General features: G+C 37.7%; 1 protein-coding gene across 1 annotated transcript; it reads right to left on the bottom strand.

Moving 5' to 3' along the window:
- Positions 1-780: 780 nt before the first annotated feature.
- dnaja2a (DnaJ heat shock protein family (Hsp40) member A2a) lies at positions 781-18,176 on the bottom strand. The gene is made up of 9 exons (XM_007230388.4): positions 18,021-18,176; positions 15,482-15,541; positions 10,357-10,583; positions 10,040-10,120; positions 8,177-8,310; positions 7,204-7,400; positions 3,023-3,167; positions 2,813-2,940; positions 781-1,896 (listed from the first exon to the last, which is right to left on the bottom strand). Exons 1-9 carry the CDS (start codon positions 18,096-18,098, stop codon positions 1,708-1,710), a joined length of 1,239 nt encoding a protein of 412 aa, XP_007230450.1. The 5' UTR covers positions 18,099-18,176; the 3' UTR covers positions 781-1,707.
- Between the last annotated feature and the right edge of the window lie 1,900 nt (positions 18,177-20,076).

Raw genomic sequence — 20,076 nt, 5'->3', positions numbered from 1 at the left:
ACACATTGGGAGTGTATTAGTAGTATTAGTATCATGACATTCTGGATCATTGACTTCTGTTACAATCTGATCAAATTCTTGCATTTTTTATATATATATATATATATATATATATATATATATATATATATTTCAGTTAGGGGTGTTACATTACATTACATTACATTACATTACATTTGGCAGACGCTTTTGTCCAAAGCGACTTAGAATATTGAAGTGCAAATAATAGAAGAGGTTAAGTACAAAAATAATAGAAGTTAAAAATAAAGCATCTACAGATAGGGCCTTAAGGAGGTCAGAGGGAAATAATGGGATAGAGGAGTAGAGAAGAGGAAGAAGGAGATGAGGTTAGAATTAGTTAGTTAGGGTGTGCCATATTATATTGTATGCAATATTAAAATTGAATTGTTATTGTGTTGCAGTAGTGTATTTGTGTTTTATTTAAATGTTTTGTCATATCGCCAGGAATAGCGTTATCGCAAAAATATCATGAAACATCGTGATATTATTTTAGGGCCATATCGCCCACCTTTAGTTCAGTCTATTGTTAAGTCACACAGGTCTTTCCCAAAACCATAGTTCCAACAAACGTTCACAAACACCGTCCTGGACTGCTCACACAAGGCAGGCTGGGTCCTTTTTTTTTTTTTTATCTCGACTGACCGGTGTGTGGCTGTTTGTGTGGTCTTCTACTGTTCTAGGTTTAATCCCCATCTGGGAAACTGCCAAAGTCATAAGTAAGTGAGATGATTGAGGTGATAAAACAAAAGTTAAACTTGCTCTTGTATAGATACTGAATGTTTTATTTAACAACTTCATAAACTTTTCACAGAAGTTATACGCCTACAGCCTCTTTCTCTCTTTTTGCCCCCCCCTCCCCCCTCGCTCGTTCCCATTAGGACTTAAACACAGTTCCAATTTGGATGTTTTATCAATGCAGGGACAAAGCGCTCAACATGCACCTCGGCTGAAAACAGATACAGGCATTTGATTTGTTTCAACTAGTTTATAATAATACATCACACTTGGCGTGTGACAGCAGCTGATAAAGCTTAAATGACAATCACTTTAATTTTACACACAATGTTGTAGTCTCTCGCTCAAATTTCTTAAAATATAATAGAAAGGAAAACAAAGTAAAAACCTACAAAGAAGAAAAAAAAAAAAAAAAGTGGTAAAAATCAAGCACAGATACATACAAACCTAAAAATGTAAATGTCCCAAAGGTGTTTTTTCTTCTTTTATTTATTCAAAGGACCTCTCTCTTTTACTCTCGCTTTCTTTACAAACTTGCTCTTCTCAAATAAAAAGGGCTCAAGTCCAAGGCCAAAACTGCGTGATGTGGTTAGTTTTAAATTAAACTCTAAATACTATGACAACAAAAAAACAAATGCCAAAGTTACACACCAAGTAAAAGAGAAATTACCTTTTTTTTCCTCCCCATCTGATGTGGGGTTGCCTGTGGGTGGAGCCTAACTGGGAGAGTTGCTGGGGAGGATGGATGGGGAGTACAGACGGGCTCATTATGCATGTGCGTGTACTACGGGGAAGGCAGCTGATCATAGGTCACGTAATTTCTCACTGTTTAAGGCAGACCCCAATCAGATCAGAAGAAAAACCAACACCTTGTTTGTGATGTTGTGCAACTAGAACATTTTCGGCTCCCTTGCTGGAGCCAGACAGGTTGGTATGGTTATGGTTCGGGGCTTACTGGTGGGCACACTGCACCCCAGGGCCATGATGGCCGCCCTCTTCGTCGGAGCTGTCGTTGTAGGCTTCGCGGCGGTGGCCGCCAGAGGAGCTCTGGCTCATATCGAAGTCTTGCAGGTCGACTTCCTCTGTCTCACCGGTGACGACGGGAGGATCTGAACGCATGGGCAGCAAATCCTCCAGTTCCTACAGAGAAAGGATGAGTAAAAGTGTTCAGTGACTCACATCACATGCTTGTTTGGTATAACCTGTAAAAAAAAAAAAAAAAAAAAAAATTGACAGCACTTATAATACAAATAATGCCAATCTGGCATCACAAGCCCGGCATTCTGGACATGGTCATCCACTACTATCTACCGAGAACAGACCTCAGGCATAAAAACTTCTTAACATTATTATCTAAATCACGTTCCCCAGAATTAATTGTCAGACAGTCATTATTTCCAGGGTATCTGCAGGTATGAAAATATTTCAATTCCAGAATAAGACCACTCAGAAACTAGCCATTATGTCATTGTGGAAGCTGTCTTAATTTAAACATGAAATTAATGCATGTAAAGAACCCCAAAAACCTTTAGGAGATTGATTTAAGACATTTAGGCAAAAATATTAAGTTTGTCTTAATTACAGATCAATTAAAAGAACTGTACCCTCACTGTATTTCACAGTATCATCCAAAACACAAATTAATAGGGACGCACAATGAACTCACAATCATATCTGTAGTAGCAGGCAGTTTTTTTTTTTATTATTATTTCATTGGTCGATATGGCCAATATTTCAAACTGATATTAGCAGACCTTTTTATTGTATACCAGAAAAGAACCAACTGACACTGGCCACACTATTACAATTGGCAGACACAGGCCATGCTTCTTTAAAACTAATAAAAACAAATAATTATAATTATAATTAGCTTAAATCAATTAATTTTAAATGTTCTACTGGAGTGTCCAGTCTCTTGGTAAAATGTGTATATCGGCAGATATAGTACATGAGGGAATTCTGGACTGATTTTATACATTGACGTACCCTTCCATCGTAAGGCAGGAAAGCTGCTGCACGTGTAGAGCAAAAGTGAAAATACCACTGTAGCACTTACTGCTAGTTTTTCTGGGCTAATCCAGTTGTTGTCGGGAAACTGAACGTCAAACTTGATGAACAGGTCTCCCTTCTCGAAGGGGTTACGGTACTGCGGCATGCCCTCCCCTCTCACAACCTTGACGGAACCTGCAAAGCACAAAACTCTTAACCCTCCACATCCACAGAGCCGAACACCAGAGAAACCTACAGAGATCAGAAGAGGACCCACCTGGCTCGATGACTTTTCCAGCTGGATACTTCACCACAATCTGTCTGCCATCCAAATGTTTCAGAGTGAACTGAAATCCACAAAGTGCTTCGACGAGGCCAATCTTATGGGTCATGTGCAAGTCGTGGCCGTCTCTTTTGTATGTCTGTGAAAGAAAAAGGTGTTTTTAGCTTTTCTACAGAAAACCAGAATTTTTTAAAAAATAAACATTTTCTACATTATACAGCTGACTAACACTGATGTGATTTACTTCACTTTGTTGGCAAGAAGATTAATTTAGTTTAGACGGAAATTCCCTGTACTCCCATTCAGAAAATAATTATAATAAAAAAATTACAGAAGATTTTGGGCAGTGTGGACCTTTTTCTTTTTTTTCTTATGTAAAACAGCTACATCTACCTGCAATTCCAGATACAGACGCAGACTTTTAACTTATATCTAATGTACATGTGAATTTTGTGGATGGAGTTGATATTTGGCACTTGCTAAGAACTTTTTTTTTTGTTTAATTGGGTTGGGTTTTAATTTTTGTGTTATTTGTTTTTTCAGTACTTTGACCCATTTCTAGTACTCGATTAATGGTTATATATTTTTAAATCTACAAATAAGGAGTAATTCTACCCTATATGTAAAAAACCTCAGTGAATAAAAGATGTAAAATATAAAAATTAACTAACCTCTGCTAGAATTTTATGGTAAATGTGTGAATTTTCCTTTAATATACAGCAGCAATTAAATCAATTTGACACTGCACTTCCTGTAATGTAATTACTGCTCATGTACAAACTGCAAAAACGATAATTTTTAAATATTAAATAAAACTGAACTTAAACAGGAAAACCTTATTGCATTTTTTTATACTTTTGTTTATAGTCCACCAGAGGGCCGAACTAATCCGTGTGGTGTTTGTGACGACCCCCTGCCCCTTCAGTTTTCCACACAAACACCTGTGGGCTATTTTGAAGGGGGCTTCAGAAGCTTGTTAGTCTGGCTGTGACAGCAGCACACAAAAGCTTAGAGTTTAGTAACATGGACGGGGAAATGTTTCCATTCTCAAGCAGATTTGGGACTTCTGTAGCTACATCAGAGGCTACCAATATCAGGATAATGTTGCGTTTTAGGATCATTTTACAAGTGAAGAAAATTTGGATCTCTCAGTTTTTGCCCTTAATTAAACGGCTCAAAAAAAAAAAAAAAAAAAAAAAACCATTAATGCATTAATTAAAGTACACAAATAATATAGATACTTATCAGGTTCTTCTTTAAAACACAAAAATTATTTTACCAGAATGTGCCAGCTTCCTCCCATAATTAACACTTTTTACAGAGCTTGATTTATATTTAATTTGATATTAGCATTAGTTTTATTTAACAATGTAAACATGGCTTTACTACTGATAAGTTCAGAAGGCAGAAACTTTATGCTAAAACATGAATTAAATATTTCCCTTAAATGTATTTACTCAGTAAAACGCAGCAGAAACTATTTATGCCAAAATATGAATTAAATCTCTACTCCCTTATATTTATTTACTCAGCAAAACAGTATTTCAACTTAAAAAGCATTTAAACTTACACAAGATATTATAATAAAGTAAAAATAAAAATATTTGCATTTAAAATATCCACTCTTAAATTCTTAAAGTATGATTACTGCAATTAATGTCAGAATTAAGAATAACTGTAGCTGCATCCCAATTACATGCACATGCAACATGCATTTCTCTGCAAGTTCTCCAGCAATTGCTGGTGCAGCATCATTCTTTATAATTTTCTTTAATCCATTTTACTAAGAAAACTATTTTCTTTTCAGTTAATCAGGCTGTTTAGGGCTTTAGTGTTCCCCATGTTAATAATTCAGAAGTCATTCGAAATGAAGGTCTAGAAACATCTATTTGACTATCTTTATTTTGGAAGCGAGAGATCGAGAAGCAAAACTAATTTGGATTAAAATCAACCATGACAGTCTCGGCTCATCCCTAAGGCACATGCTCAGTGCTTCCAAATCAACACACCACACACAATGCTGCAAAAAAGCTCCAGCCAGTCATACTTGTCAGTAAGGATGTCCCAATCAGGTTATATCCTCCGCTCAATCTGATCAGTGTCTTAAAAGATTGGATAGGATCGAATGCTACTCAGCATTGTGTTTGTATAAATAACAGCCCCACAGTTTAGATAAGATGTGCTTCTGATTAGTTCTGGTGTAAAAATCACAATTTTTAGTAACTTGATATAATGATATTCAGGACAGACCTCGGTTCCAAACTCGCTGTTTAGTGCTGGTTTAAAGTAAAGAATAGGATGCTGTGAAACAGTGTGTGGGGGATAGTTTTATATAGGTTTCACTGCAGACCCTAACTAAAACTTAATTAACTTAAAAATGTACCTTCAGAGAACTCTCCTCAGTGCTACTGGCTCTACAATAAATGTCTGTTAACTGTAATGTCCTAGAGACCACAAATGACCATAAAAACATGACTGATTAGATTTGGTCTGACCCTTCTACTCAGTGAAGATCCTAGAGCAGGGGTGTCCATACTACTGCCCACGGGCAATTTGTGGCCCGTTTCCTTTTTTGGAGCGGCCCGCGAGGTATTTTAGAAATATAATGAAATTTGGCCCGCTGTTAAGCAGGTTTTTATAATGTGAGATTCAAAGTTTGAACGCTAGGTGTCAGAAACGAGCCAAGGAGTCTAAAAGCAGAGAGTGTGCGCATTTCTAGCGCAGAAAAACAGGCCAAAAAGTTAATTAAGGAGTTTAATATTAAGACACATCATGAAATTAAACATCAATTTAAAAAAATCTTACACAACACTGTCAAAGATAAAGATAGTAAGTCAAGTAAAATAGTGTTTAAATGAAAATCAGGAAAATGTATTAATTATTTATATATTTATATTAAATATTTCATTATTTGTTTCATTACGGAGTGTGGCTTCAAATATATTTCTCCTTCTGGCCCCTTAAAAAAAAAGTTTGGACACCCCTGTCCTAGAGCAATCAGTGCAGAGAAACCAAAATCTTGGTATAACACATTAAAACAGGGTTTCCAGTCCTTTTGCAACTCACTGCTAACTTAACCCAGCGAATAACTTCACACAGCCACCAGGAATATTTTATTTGCCATTTAAAATCACCTTCAGCACAACCATCTACTTTGTCCTTTTCTGTTGTTGTGCACATGAAGTCTAAATTTAGAAACTCTCTGCTTTTTTTATTTGACATTTTGATACTTCTTATGCTACGTTCACATTACAAGTCCCACTGCTCAAACTAGATCTTGACGGTTTACATTCACAAATGTAAGTGATCTGTATCTGTGTGCACTGTGAACGAATCTGTCCCTGAAAAGCCTCACATGTGCACATCTAAACATCAAAAAATTCTCATATTGGAGAAACTTGTATCTTTATAAACGGAAATTAATGCATTAGCCGCTCATATGTGGAGCATCTTTTGCTGAATTGGAGAGTAAACAGCTGGTATGAAGCACAAGCTCAGGTCGAGGGGGAGAAAAAAAAAAAAAAAAAAGACAGGTGGTTTGCTTTTGCTGTTTTTGCAGCTATAGGTGCACCAAGAGATGTGTGGGTATGAGAGAGAAGCACGTAGCGCTAATGCTAATGCATAAAAAGACGCATTAACTCCGATTTGACCGTTCACATTCATGTCGCATGTCCATGGATCAGATATGCATTCGATTTATGACCACACAAAAAAGTGACTCAAATCTGACTCGAAAAAAAAAAAAACTGATTTGGCACATTCACACAGCCATGAAAAAAAATCAGATCTGAGCCACATTGAGCACAAAATCAGATTTGAGTCACCGCGGCCTAGTAATGTGAACGTAGCCATAGTGATCATGTCTGAACTGTTGTTTAGCAGAAGGCCAAGGATAAGAATGGGAGGTCTAATGATTGCTGCACCACAGCATGCTCATGACACGCTGTAACTGCAATCTGTGCTAATTCCACATAAGCACGTATCTAGTGTTGCACTTACCAAGCGGACTATTGGTTTTAAAACAACATGTTGACCAATTGAATAATCTACATTTAAATTTGCTCACGTTTTTTTTTTTTTATTGCAAGTGATGTGTCAATGAAAAAAATCCTTATACAAAAGTAATATATGCATTAAAAATAAATGTAAAAACTGCCAGTGAAATAAACACGCACCTCATGCTCCTTCTCTTGCAGGACTAGGACGATATCTCCAGGCTCTGTTCCTGGTGCTTGGTCTGCCTCTCCTCCGAAGGTGATTTTCTGTCCGTGCTTCATGCCTTTGTCCACGTGCACCTCCAGAATCTTCACCTCCTTCACCACCTTCTTCCCCTCACACTTTTTACAGCGGTCTTTCTCACTGATCACCTCACCTAGGTAGATAATTTTAACATATCATATCAATGTGTATACAGGCATCTTAGCATTAAGATCTTCTTAATTGGTAGAGAGAGTATTCTGTGAGAATTAAAAAAAGGCATATTTGGGCAAAAATGCTTTTGGGAATACAAGCCCTGTACAGTACATTGACGTCAGATCTTGTGGTGGTCAATTAGGAGAAGCTAACCCAAAAAAAAAAAAAACTAGGGATGTCCTCAGTCCTATCACATGATCGTAAATTGGGAGCGCGAGTTAAGCCGTGAGTTGGTGGCTGGCAGGCTAGGGAAGCAGCTGTGTGTTTTTATTGTCTGTTATTTAGTATCCTAGCAAATATGCTTTCCAGCAAGCTAGCTACCTATTGAGCCATCTACTACTTTCATCCACACTTCAATTTCCTCCAACCTGTTCACACACAGTCACTGTGCTGAAGACTCCTGCTTTCTCTCTCTCAAACACCAGTAATATATGTATGAACTAATTTAGGCAATTTAACACTTAACACTGAATTTTACCCATATTTAAAGCATCAGTGGTAGGTTACTTGAATTACACATACAGAATTACATACACAATACTAGTTTGATACGAACACTCAGAATCAAATACCTTTGAGGCACAAAAACATGACAAGGACATCCCTACACAACACAAAACATTTTACATAAATATTATGATCCTATAAAAATATCTTGGAGACCTAAACTGTGCCACAAAAACAGTAAAGTTTAGACCACAACTTGTACTATATGAGCTCATTGGCTCAGCATACCTTCACCGTTGCAGTCAGTGCAGACCGACTGCATCTGTTGGACCATGCCAGGAGCCAGCTGTCTGATCATGATGCGCATACCACGCCCCCTACAGGTCGTACACTTCTGGACTGCACCACTTTTTCCACCCTGGCTGCAAAGACAAGAACAGAGGACAAGCCTGCATTATTATTATGAACATTAAACCATATGAAATCAATACTGACTAACATCCCACGAAGCAGGGCAGAGATTTGTAAAACACAAACACTTCCAATGCATCATTATTATAACATTTCTTTTTTTAACGTGACCCATATTAAACATTTGTCCAAACAATTTCAACTTTTTTATCTGCTGTGTGATCATGCCGTTTTACATTTTGTATTATCTTCCATATATATATATATATATATATATATATATATATATATATATATATATATATATATATATATATATTAGGGGTGTCACGATCTCGATATTTTATCGAAATCGAATCGAAATGAGGTCACGATCTCGAGTATCGAAGTCAAAAAGAGGATCGACGATCCCTCCCGCGCGCGCTACGCAAATAGCGCAGCGCGCTACGCAAATGGCGCGGCACCAACACAGCGCATCCTATTCAATTAAATAGAGAGCCGCTGCATGAGCGCAGTCGGCGGGAGTGTGATCACTGTTTTTATCTGTCCAACGGGGGAGCGGGGGAGCGGGGGAGGGGGGGGAGGGGGAGCGGGGGAGGGGCGCGCAGGTTTTGTATCTGTATCTAACGGAGGGGTGGGTGCGCGCAGGTGAGAGCGTGTGAACTCGCTGAAATGCGTGTGTCAGTGTGACTTGAGAACACTGACTATAGATCACAGTGAGGTGGATTAAAAATCTTAAACTTATAATTGACTACACCTGTTGCTTTCCATTGAATTAAAAAAACATCTTTCTCTCAGATAAAGTAAACACAAGCGTGTTTCTGACTAAAATAAAAGCTTTTCAGGAGAGATATAAGTTATGTGTAAATATTTATGAGACAATACCTGACAAAATCTGTTTTAATGACGTTAATAAACATCACTTATCTAACCAGCCTGTACTGATTTCTGCCCCCCAATAATGCTTTCAATAACCTCTAATAGCCTTTAATAGTCTTCAGTAGCCTTTAAAAGACTTACCTGGCGGCCGTGGTGTGTCCACTAAACTCCATAGTTATAAACATCCTGAGGTTAGCAGCACGCTAACTGACCTGTTTATAATGCAATCCCAGCAGTGACTCCGTATCGGCTGTTCTAACCTGCTGCTGTTAGCTGCTTGGGCTGAAAGATGAACTGTAGTGAGCTGTATTATCCGGTTAGTGGGGTTAAAACCTTTATTTGTTTACAGAAACAGTAAAAACGGACTGGCTGGGCTCTGTAGCCCGTGGCTGGGCTGTACTGAAGTAGTGACTGAGTGAAGAGAGCGGGGCTTGTGCTGCTGCTGCAGCTCCGACTAGTGGTTGGATGAAGAACTGCAGCTTCATGTAATGAGCAGTTTCACCAGCCATCCACACACAGCTCTGATAAACTGCTTGTTTTAATAGTGCACACTGTTGCTACCAAAAAAGTCACTAGATGGCATTACCATATATATCTTAATAAATAATAATAATAATAATATTTATAATATTTATAATAATAATAATAATAATAATAAATATATTATTTAAATTTTATGAGGCATAAAATAATAACAAGAAAAAAAAACAAGAAAATCGAGAATCGAATCGAATCGTGACCCTCAAATCGAAAATGAAATCGAATCGAGGGTTTAGAGAATCGTGACACCCCTAATATATATATATATATATATATATATATATATCTCCCAGTTACACACACACACACACACACACTTACCCATTACAAGTGCTACACAAAACATTCTTGCTCAGCTGTAATTTGGTTGTTTTTCCATTGTACACGTCTTCAAGAGACACCCTACAAAAAAAAAGAGAGTGAAAACAGACATGAATAACACCTCATTCCCCCTTTTATTTAAATATTTTTTTAATAATTAGGTCTCCACCAAAAATTTAAAAAGTAGGCCAACAGTGCAGCTCAAGGACATCTCTATATCAAACCTGCTATTCCCACACCGCCTCTTCATGACATGATTTACCTATGCTTCATAACAAAGCTCTAAGAAGGCAAGTTGAAGGTAAGGTGACAATTACTTGAGAGGGTGAACCATGTCCTCTCCTCTCCGCCTGCCGCCGTTCCGGCTGCGACTCTGACCGCCCATGAAGCCAAAAAGACCACCACCAAAGATGTGGGAGAAGATGTCATCCATTCCCGGACCTCCTCCGCCCCCTTCCCGCAGCCCCTGCTCCCCATAGCGGTCATACAGCTCCTTCTTCTCTGGGTTAGATAGAACTTCGTACGCAAAGCTGATCTCCTTAAACTGTAAGAATAAAAAAAAAATTATAAAACAGTACAAGAAGGAGTTAGCTTCACACAACGTATGTTGATGTGTCTCACAGACCCTTTAAAAGCTGTGTAAAAGTTACTAATAGCACTTTGTCCTTCATTCTAACTTATGAAGTCCCTAAGTGACATATACTAAACATCTTTTGAGCATCACAGGACAGGGAGTGAATCTTGTGTTCATTCATCATTTGCTTCTACAGGTCTGTTTCAACCATTTAACTAACTGCTTAAATTACTGTTTTAGTTACACAAACTAGTTCTGACCTAATTTCTAGAACAAAATGTTAACAGTTGGGAAATCGTTGTTGTGTAATTTGTTACATCGTGCCCTACAATCTTATAATACTTAAGAGTCATGTGCCAGCAATATGAAACACACATGAATGAGCAGCTCACAGAACTGACCCAACTCAATTTTGAAATTCGTATCCATTCAGAAATGTGTCTGTGCTTACGTCTTAAAGCTCCACTAGGTAGGATTGAGATTTTGTGCCCGTGGACTCCCCCTACAGTTGTAGAGTGTAATAAATGTTTCAGGCAGATTAGTTTCTCATTCTCGTTTTCTGGCTTTCAGACATTCGGTCTCTTTCCAGCTTCTGCCAGAGTGTCTGTATGTTAGTTTGTAAAGAATGAACCAGTAGTCCTTGTAGAACTGTTAGAACTAAAGGTCGGAAAGCAGGTCGCAGTTCTCGAGAGCGTTGGTTGCGGCCGCCTCGGAAAACTTACAGAGTCTGGTTTGAGCTCAGAGGAGCTCCGGCACAGACACGAGAGCACCGCTATTTCTCCTATTACACCTCAATGCACCGCTGCAGTGAGTTTCAAGCTGTAATTTTACTTAAAAAGATAAAAAATCCTACCTAGTCATGTTTTAAATGGGTCCCTTTATGGTAAATTACTTATATGACCATAAAATAAGCTTTGTGGGAGATGTAAATGATACTTTCATGATTTGACACAGGCCTGTTATATACTTATCTATTTTAAATATGTAAAAAATATAATTGTTTTGAAACTGAGTGCGTGCTAAAAATGAGACAGTACCTAAAATGACAAACTTCATTTGAAAGAAATTAAACACTGTTCAGGGCGTTTTCACACACTCAGACACACTGTTTGGTCTGGTTAAAACAAACTCTGGTCTGTTTGTAATTTTAGTGCGGTTTGATTGAGCAGGTGTGAAAACAGTAATCACACTGGGGTGCGGATTAAAAGAACCGAAACTAGAGGAGGTGGTCCCGGTCCGGTCCCAAACAAACTCTGGAGCGTGATCTGATCTCAATCCGACCCAGCTATTAAATATAGTCCATTTATTTGAGCTAAACTGCTGATAAGGCGCAGTTTAAACTGATATATTAGCCATTAGGGGTGTCACGATTCTCTAAATCCTCGATTCGATTTCATTTTCGATTTGAGGGTCACGATTCGATTCGATTCTCGATTTTCTTGTTTTTTTTTCTTGTTATTATTTTATGCCTCATAAAATTTAAATAATATATTTATTATTATTATTATTATAAATATTATAAATATTATTATTATTATTTATTAAGATATATATGGTAATGCCATCTAGTGACTTTTTTTGGTAGCAACAGTGTGCACTATTAAAACAAGCAGTTTATCAGAGCTGTGTGTGGATGGCTGGTGAAACTGCTCATTACATGAAGCTGCAGTTCTTCATCCAACCACTAGCAGCAGCAGCACAAGCCCCGCTCTCTTCACTCAGTCACTACTTCAGTACAGCCCAGCCACGGGCTACAGAGCTCAGCCAGTCCGTTTTTACTGTTTCTGTAAACAAATAAAGGTTTTAACCCCACTAACCGGATAATACAGCTCACTACAGTTCATCTTTCAGCCCAAGCAGCTAACAGCAGCAGGTTAGAACAGCCGACACGGAGGCACTGCTCGGATTACATTATAAACACGTCAGTTAGCGCGCTGCTAACCTCAGGATGTTTATAACTACGGAGTTTAGTGGACACACCACGGCCGCCAGGTAAGTCTTTTAAAGGCTACTGAAGACTATTAAAGGCTATTAGAGTGTAACCCCTGGCTCCCAGGGGTTACAAGAGGTTATTGAAAGCATTATTGGGGGGCAGAAATCAGTACAGGCTGGTTAGATAAGTGATGTGGGTATTGTCTTATAAATATTTACACATAACTTATATCTCTCCTGAAAAGCTTTTATTTTAGTCAGAAACACGCTTGTGTTTACTTTATCTGAGAGAAAGATGTTTTTTTAATTCAATGGAAAGCAACAGGTGTAGTCAATTATAAGTTTAAGATTTTTAATCCACCTCACTGTGATCTATAGTCAGTGTTCTCAAGTCACACTGACACACGCATTTCAGCGAGTTCACACGCTCTCACCTGCGCGCACCCACCCCTCCGTTAGATACAGATACAAAACCTGCGCGCCCAACCCCCGCCCCCCCTCCCCCGTTGGACAGATAAAAACAGTGATCACACTCCCGCCGACTGCGCTCATGCAGTGGCTATCTCTATTTAAATGAATAGGATGCGCTGTGTTGGTGCCGCGCCATTTGCGTAGCGCGCTGCGCTATTTGCGCAGCGCGCGCGGGAGGGATCGTCGATCCTCTTTTTGACTTCGATACTCGAGATCGTGACCTCATTTCGATTCGATTTCGATAAAATATCGAGATCGTGACACCCCTATTAGCCATATATAGGCCTGTCACAATAACTACATTATCGACTTATCGCTCAATAAAAGGACATGACCTCAATCATTTTAATTGTTGCGAAATCATCCTTTGTGTTTGCACTTACAAAATGCACTTATATTGTGACTGTGGGAATGGCTGCACCTTTATAAGGGGGAAAAAAGCCCTCAATTAACACCCAAAACAAACTTAAAGAAACATAGTAACGGCCCATTCTCTGTTAGGTTCATGTTGCCTCAGCCTTCCATTCACCATCAGCGTGTCTATAGAGTGAAGGCTAAGGCAGGGTCTTTATGCTGGTTCAACGTGTGCCAGCTGGGAAAAACCGCCCTAGCCAGTTAACGCTAATTACCACAGCTATGAAGAATAGCTGTGTCCAAGCAGACGCGGTCTGTGCTGCGTTCACAGCTCACAACCGTGTGACTTGGTTTACTATGTGTACATCTGCGCTGCAGCGTTTCAGTGTTCAGTATTAAAGCACAGATAAACGCGCTGAAATACAGAATCTTCTCGCTATATTCACTTTATTCGTATATTCATCAGAGGACACAGCCTGCTTGCATGGTTTATTGATGCACATTTTGGTGCATGTACATTTGTCTGTGTGAAACCAGACCAAACAAAGGGAGAAAACGCTCCAAGTAAACAAACTCATCAACTGATTCGGACCAGAGAAACGAACTACAGGTGTGAAAACGCCCTTAGAAACATTTTGCCTTATTAGTGAGGAGTTTTGTAACACCCACAGCTTCCCCATGCCTACAGTACTGTCTACACCAGCTGTCAAACCGTTGGCCAGGGCTCTAGAATAATGACCTCCCACTGTACCACCATCCCAGGGACAGTAAAAAAAATATATATATATATCAGATAGGATTAAAATTCTCTCTGGAGCAGTAAAACCTGTTAAAAGCAGTTTATAAGTTTACTGCCTAATGGTTGAAACGTTTTTCTAATGCTTATGGATACAGTCCTGCCTTTTAGCATAGAGACAATCAGCATGCTGGTAATGCCGCAAGTGGAGGAGGGTCAGTATATGGCAGTAGTGGGAAAAGCCCCTAAAGGAAATTACTGTGGTTGGTGAATCACCATGTCAATCATCTGTGGAGCTTCAAAAGTGGCAAAAGTAAGCAGGAAAACTGCATTTTAATACCAGCAGTTGTGGACAAACCTCAACGTGTCAGTCAAGACATAGTCTGTCTCTGATATGACAACAGTGAATGTTCCTTTCGTATCGAACAGCAAAACATTTGTAACATTTAACTAAATTAGCTTTAAAGGACATTACATATCCTTCAATTTTACCATTGTGCATTCCCACATAGTGATGGCAATGCTGAAATGATATTGTGCAGCCCTAACTGAATAAGCAACTTGTGACCTTCAGCAAATGGTAGTTTACAACAATTTACAAAAAATATTTCCATTTATGATCTTAATATTACATATTTTCCATTGAGTTGCACTTTAAATAATAATGTGTCAGCTTCAGCCAGGAAGTAAAAGTGATGTGAAAAAAAATTAAGGAATTGTAACGCTCAAGCTGCCTTATAAATAAATTTGCGTCACAATAATACAATTTTATCAATTCTTACATCTGTAATTGGCTAGCACAGTTCCTGCCATGTTTCACACCAGCACTGCCCCACCCTGATGAGCTGAACCTGTCTTTAGCACTCTTTAAAGCCCAAATTCAGCACTGAATTTTACGTCCAGAGTCTTAATCAGATTTTAATTCATTTACAGAAGTGATCTGAAACTGACTGGAAAAAAATTGTGTTTGTCATTACTGAAGAAACTTGTGTGTCTGAACAAAACCACAGTTTAAGATACTTAGTGTGGTGCTAATCTAACCACTTACTTTCCACACATGACCAGCTTGGATAACAGTGGTCCGGTGTTAAATCATTTCAGGATTAAAACTCTTACTGAGGTGTAAACTCTAAGGAACAAGTGAAGTCGGAAGATAAATCGCAATGACTCGCTTTAATACACCCAATTTTTAGATGTAAAAAATGTAACTTAACAGTATTTTGACAGTTTTATTTGGAACTGCGCTTGTTATTTCCAGACTTAACAAGATCTGCAGGCCAAAAATAGAGGAATGCATAAAATCGGGACCTAAAAAAAAAACTTTTAGAAAGACTGGGAAACAGCACGGTTAAGTCTTGCAAAGCGTGTTCCTTACCTTGTCTCCTGCATTTGGGTTCTTGTCAGGGTGATATTCTTTTGCTAGTTTCCGGTAAGCCTGAAATGATCAGAGGCACAAAACAAGTAATTTATGACTTTTGTCAAAAGAGTTTTAAATAAAGAGCCAATTATAAAAGTATACCAATAACTTACAAAGGTCTAAATTATGAGCCAATATTTAAATTGTTCTTCTTACAAAATCACCATTTATCAGCCATCTCTTTGGAGAAATTTCTTTACTGTTGCAAGTTATTTTATACTAAGTACATCCATACAAAGAAATGTCTAAGTCTAAAGACATTACTAAATGTTTATGTTAAAAAATTTATGTACGTGATCTCTGGAAGGGATCTGAGGCTACAAATTATTTAATAAACTACTTAATGGGTACTGTAGTCACAGTACGTTTAACTCCAGCCTGGAAAAAAATAATATCCTATACTTTTTTTAAAAAATTACACTTTTATTTTTATTATTTTGATGTTATTGATTACATGTATTAATGCAACAAATACATTTGATTAAGCTGTGTAGCTTAAGATGTATAGCCATTGCATAGGTTATCATTTTAAATTTATTATTTTATAATTGTTACGTTGTGTTTAGGCAGAGACTTAGCAACAGTGTGACAATCACAGGTGCGCAGACCTGAGGAGGTCTGGTAAAACATGTAAAAACATGTCAGCTCGTATAAAAAATAACTTGGATTGGATCTGTACTACTGTGGACATCTTTTTAAATGAGACAATATCTTCAGAATAGAGATTTTTTTTTTTAAAGCTGCGTCCATGTCTACCTGTCCATCCAACTCAGGCAAACAGACAGTTAGACAGACAGGTATAAACACAGAAAAGTCGATAGTTAGACAGATATCGTAGCTAAGCCTGCAAACAACTAAATAAAACTGAACTAAACACTTAACACCTCGCACGTTGTTTAAGGTCTCAGGTCGTTTATTTCAATGCTAGCCGGTAAACTGGCTTCCTGAAGCTGCTAAAATTGTAAAATTGAGTTGTCTGACAACTTTTCATTTATTACGCTAAATCAATTACTCAGCCTTTCATCTCTGACCTCAAAAGGACAGAGGCTATAAAACGTCAGACGAGGGGAAAATTAGAGTCATAAACACACATCCTGGCCTAGTCCTGCAAAGCTAGGTTAGCTAACAGTCCAGCTAATCCGGTGTTCTGTCATATTCTGCTACTCTGTCAAATCGTGCCACCCTGGTGTTTTTTTTTATATTTAAAAAGCAAAAACACTTAAAAAGCACCATATTAGAACACGCTCCTGGTGAAGTGAATGTAGGTTATTTGAACAGCCTAAAAAATAACGATTAGGGTAAAGTTAAGCTTAAAGCGGTGATTAGAAACACTACTCTATATTTATAATATACTGTGTAGTTTTCTTTGTACTATTAATTACCATTTACACTTTTTCGGTAACACAAGCATAATACTGGCAGTGAACTTAAGATGGAAAAACAGAATTATGACGTAAAAACACAACGCCATCATAAAATGACATGCAAAAATAGTAAACTAATCTGTTCAGCGCATGCGCAGTAGCAGTAAGGAGCACATATCGCTAGGTAGAAAAACTCGACGGAACACCGGCTAGCAGCAGCTAACATATTTAGGACTAATGTTACTCAGCATTACTTGGTTAACCTAACTTGCCTAGATGAAAGATAAATGAATAAACATATGAAAACATACATTAAATATATATTAATTCAGTATGATAATATTTAATCTCAAATTAAAGTTAGAAATGGGTGGAAATGGTTGTTTGGCTCGTCTTTCGTCGAACAAGTTCACAAGTGTTTCACAACAGTTGAGAAAAACACTTACAAACATGGGTTTAGCCAAATAAAACGCCAACTAAATCCTTCTACATATATTTAGTATATATTAACTGTACTGAAAACACGTTTAAGAAAACTACACTATGAATGAATTAAAATAAAAACGCAAAATAAGTCACCAAAAAAACATTTCGCCAAAAACCCGGCGGATGCTAATGCTACTAGGCCAATCGGGAGAGTTCGCATGCTATAGCCGGTAATCCCTCGACCTTGTACCGATTTGGGGGAAGTAAACTCGGTGTGATAGTGAGCTGTGGCCCGCTAAGAGAGAGAGAGAACCGGGGTTCACACTTTTCTGACATAAATAACTATATATAGAGCAAGAGATTATTATACGTAGTTAACAACAGAATGTCAATCACAATTACAGTAAAACTAATTTAGACAGACACACAAATTTCCGACCACAGAGCGATATAATCTCAAAACACTTAACCTAGCTAAAATAAACTAAAATAAACTAAGCTAAGCTAAGCTAAGCGGCTAGCTAACTTGGTAACCGCTAGCTCCGATAGGCCACAGCGTTAGGTTAGCTTAGCATCGCAGCTAAACTAACAGGGCTAATCCCTCTTCCTGCTCCCGGTTTAAAGGACGGGAGCTGAGCGGGATAACCGACCCTGAGCCCGGGTCTCGCGGTTCCGCCAAGAATAACCCCGCGCGACCCCCGTGTTACCTTTTTAAGCTCGTTCTCCGAGGCGCTGGGAGAAACCCCGAGAATGTCGTACAGTTTGGTGTCAACGACATGAGCCATGGTGCGCGCTGAGGGAGCCGAGAGCCGCACGCGGAGAGAGAGAGAGCGGAGCGGGAACGCGCAGGCGCGCCGCCGCTTTAAACTCAAAATCCGGTGGAAGAAACGGCGCATGCGCGGCGCTATATAGTTAGATAGCTAGATAGATAAATAGTTATACAGATATACAGACAGAAAATAAGACAGACAGACAGACAGGCCACAGGTGTATGTGAAAAAAATAATACTTCTGCAGTAAAATAACTTATTTATATTATGAGGGCTTTAAAATCTACAGGACACTTGGAGAAGCTGCCTGTTCCTCTCTCTACTCCAAAAAATCCAAATCAGTAACAGAAATCAACCCAAATTCTGCAGGTTTGAAAATAAGATAAACATAACGAAACTAAAGGTTTGGAGGACATGAACTGTTTGCTTTGTATTCAGCAAAATATTGATTTTAAACTAATGTTCAGGAAAGAGTCACTTTTATGATTGTATTCATTATATTAAGATAGTAGCAGAGTTACTTAAATATTTTCTATTACAATTACAATTATGCTTTTCAGTAATGTTCCATATAAAACATGAACGCTTTTTATGTAATGCTTGAATAGAAATCCTCAATATTTAGTGGTGTCATGTCAGGCAGACAATTGACAAAAATTCTGTCCTGTTCAGGGGTTAACCATTTACGACTCAAATTATCTGCAGTGATGGGAAAAATGTAAAAATGTTGTTTTCTGTCTGTAATGCACAGAAAAGAAGACTCTAATATTCTCATATAAAATCTACAAAGCAAATAAATCCAATTAATAAAAATATTTAATCGTTTTTTTTCCATTGCATTAAAAAGTCTGTGAGTAATAATGTTTTATATTTCATATTGACCTTTTTATTTCATAAACCATATCTACACAGTAAAAACATGACAAAAAGTGTTCTTAATCACATTAAATTAGTCAAAATTAGCTGCTACTTTGCCTCAGTGTCTCTAATACTACTGTTTTTTCAGTGTTTTTTCAGTGGTAAGTGCCAATCTACTGTTTAATTGTTTTTTTATGAACTTGTTAATTGACAAGTCAGTAATCAGCGTGATAATAGGCAGTTGATATAAGATAGATAGATAGATAGATAGATAGATAGATAGATAGATAGATAGATAGATAGATAGATAGATAGATAGATAGATAGATAGATAGATACTTTATTTATCCCGAAGGAAATAACAAGCCAAGCCAATTAATTTCCTAAACATTTTTATTTCCTAATAAAAAAAGCAGCTTCTCAGAGATGGCAGGTTGCAGCTGTAGAACAGAAATAAGAGAAGTGAGACAGATATATGCAGACAACAGACTAAACTAAAGATCACGTTTTTCTCAGAGAAATATAGAATTCATTCACTACTTTTGTTCACTAAAATAGAAATTACACTGACATGTAGTATTATAATATCTATATATTTAGTTATGTTTTATCTTACATCTACAGTGCAATGTCATATGTCTATAGTGAAAGCTATTGTGTATATTGTTTAAGTTAATTGTATGTTTTCTATTTTATTTTTCCCTTTTTCCCCTCTATGTTGCAGATATTGTTCTCTGCAAGTTACTGTTTCATTGATATATACACTTTTTCATTGGCTGGTTCATGGTCTATTCTGATGGATATTAGTTTTAAGTATTATGTGCAACAAAACATTCAAAAATAAAGAAAATACATGATGTCTATTGCAATGGATGCAGGGTCTGAAAGGGCAAAATGCGATTCCGCACGTGACCAGTAGAGGCCAGCAAAAGACAGAAAATTATGTTGTGGAGGATTTCAGGATTTCTGTTTATTATTGGATTTTAATCACATTAAACCATTAAATGCAGGTCTAATAATCCAACCAAACAGAAAAACAGCAGCACTAGGACTGATATACTAGCAGCACAGGAGTTCTACTGTACTAATAACCAGTTTATCAGAGAAAGATGCATATCTGAATAAGAGCATTGAA

Source organism: Astyanax mexicanus, chromosome 23, assembly GCF_023375975.1.
Source record: "Astyanax mexicanus isolate ESR-SI-001 chromosome 23, AstMex3_surface, whole genome shotgun sequence".
Taxonomy (NCBI): domain Eukaryota; kingdom Metazoa; phylum Chordata; class Actinopteri; order Characiformes; family Acestrorhamphidae; genus Astyanax; species Astyanax mexicanus.
This window is presented reverse-complemented; position numbering and strand designations above follow the sequence as displayed.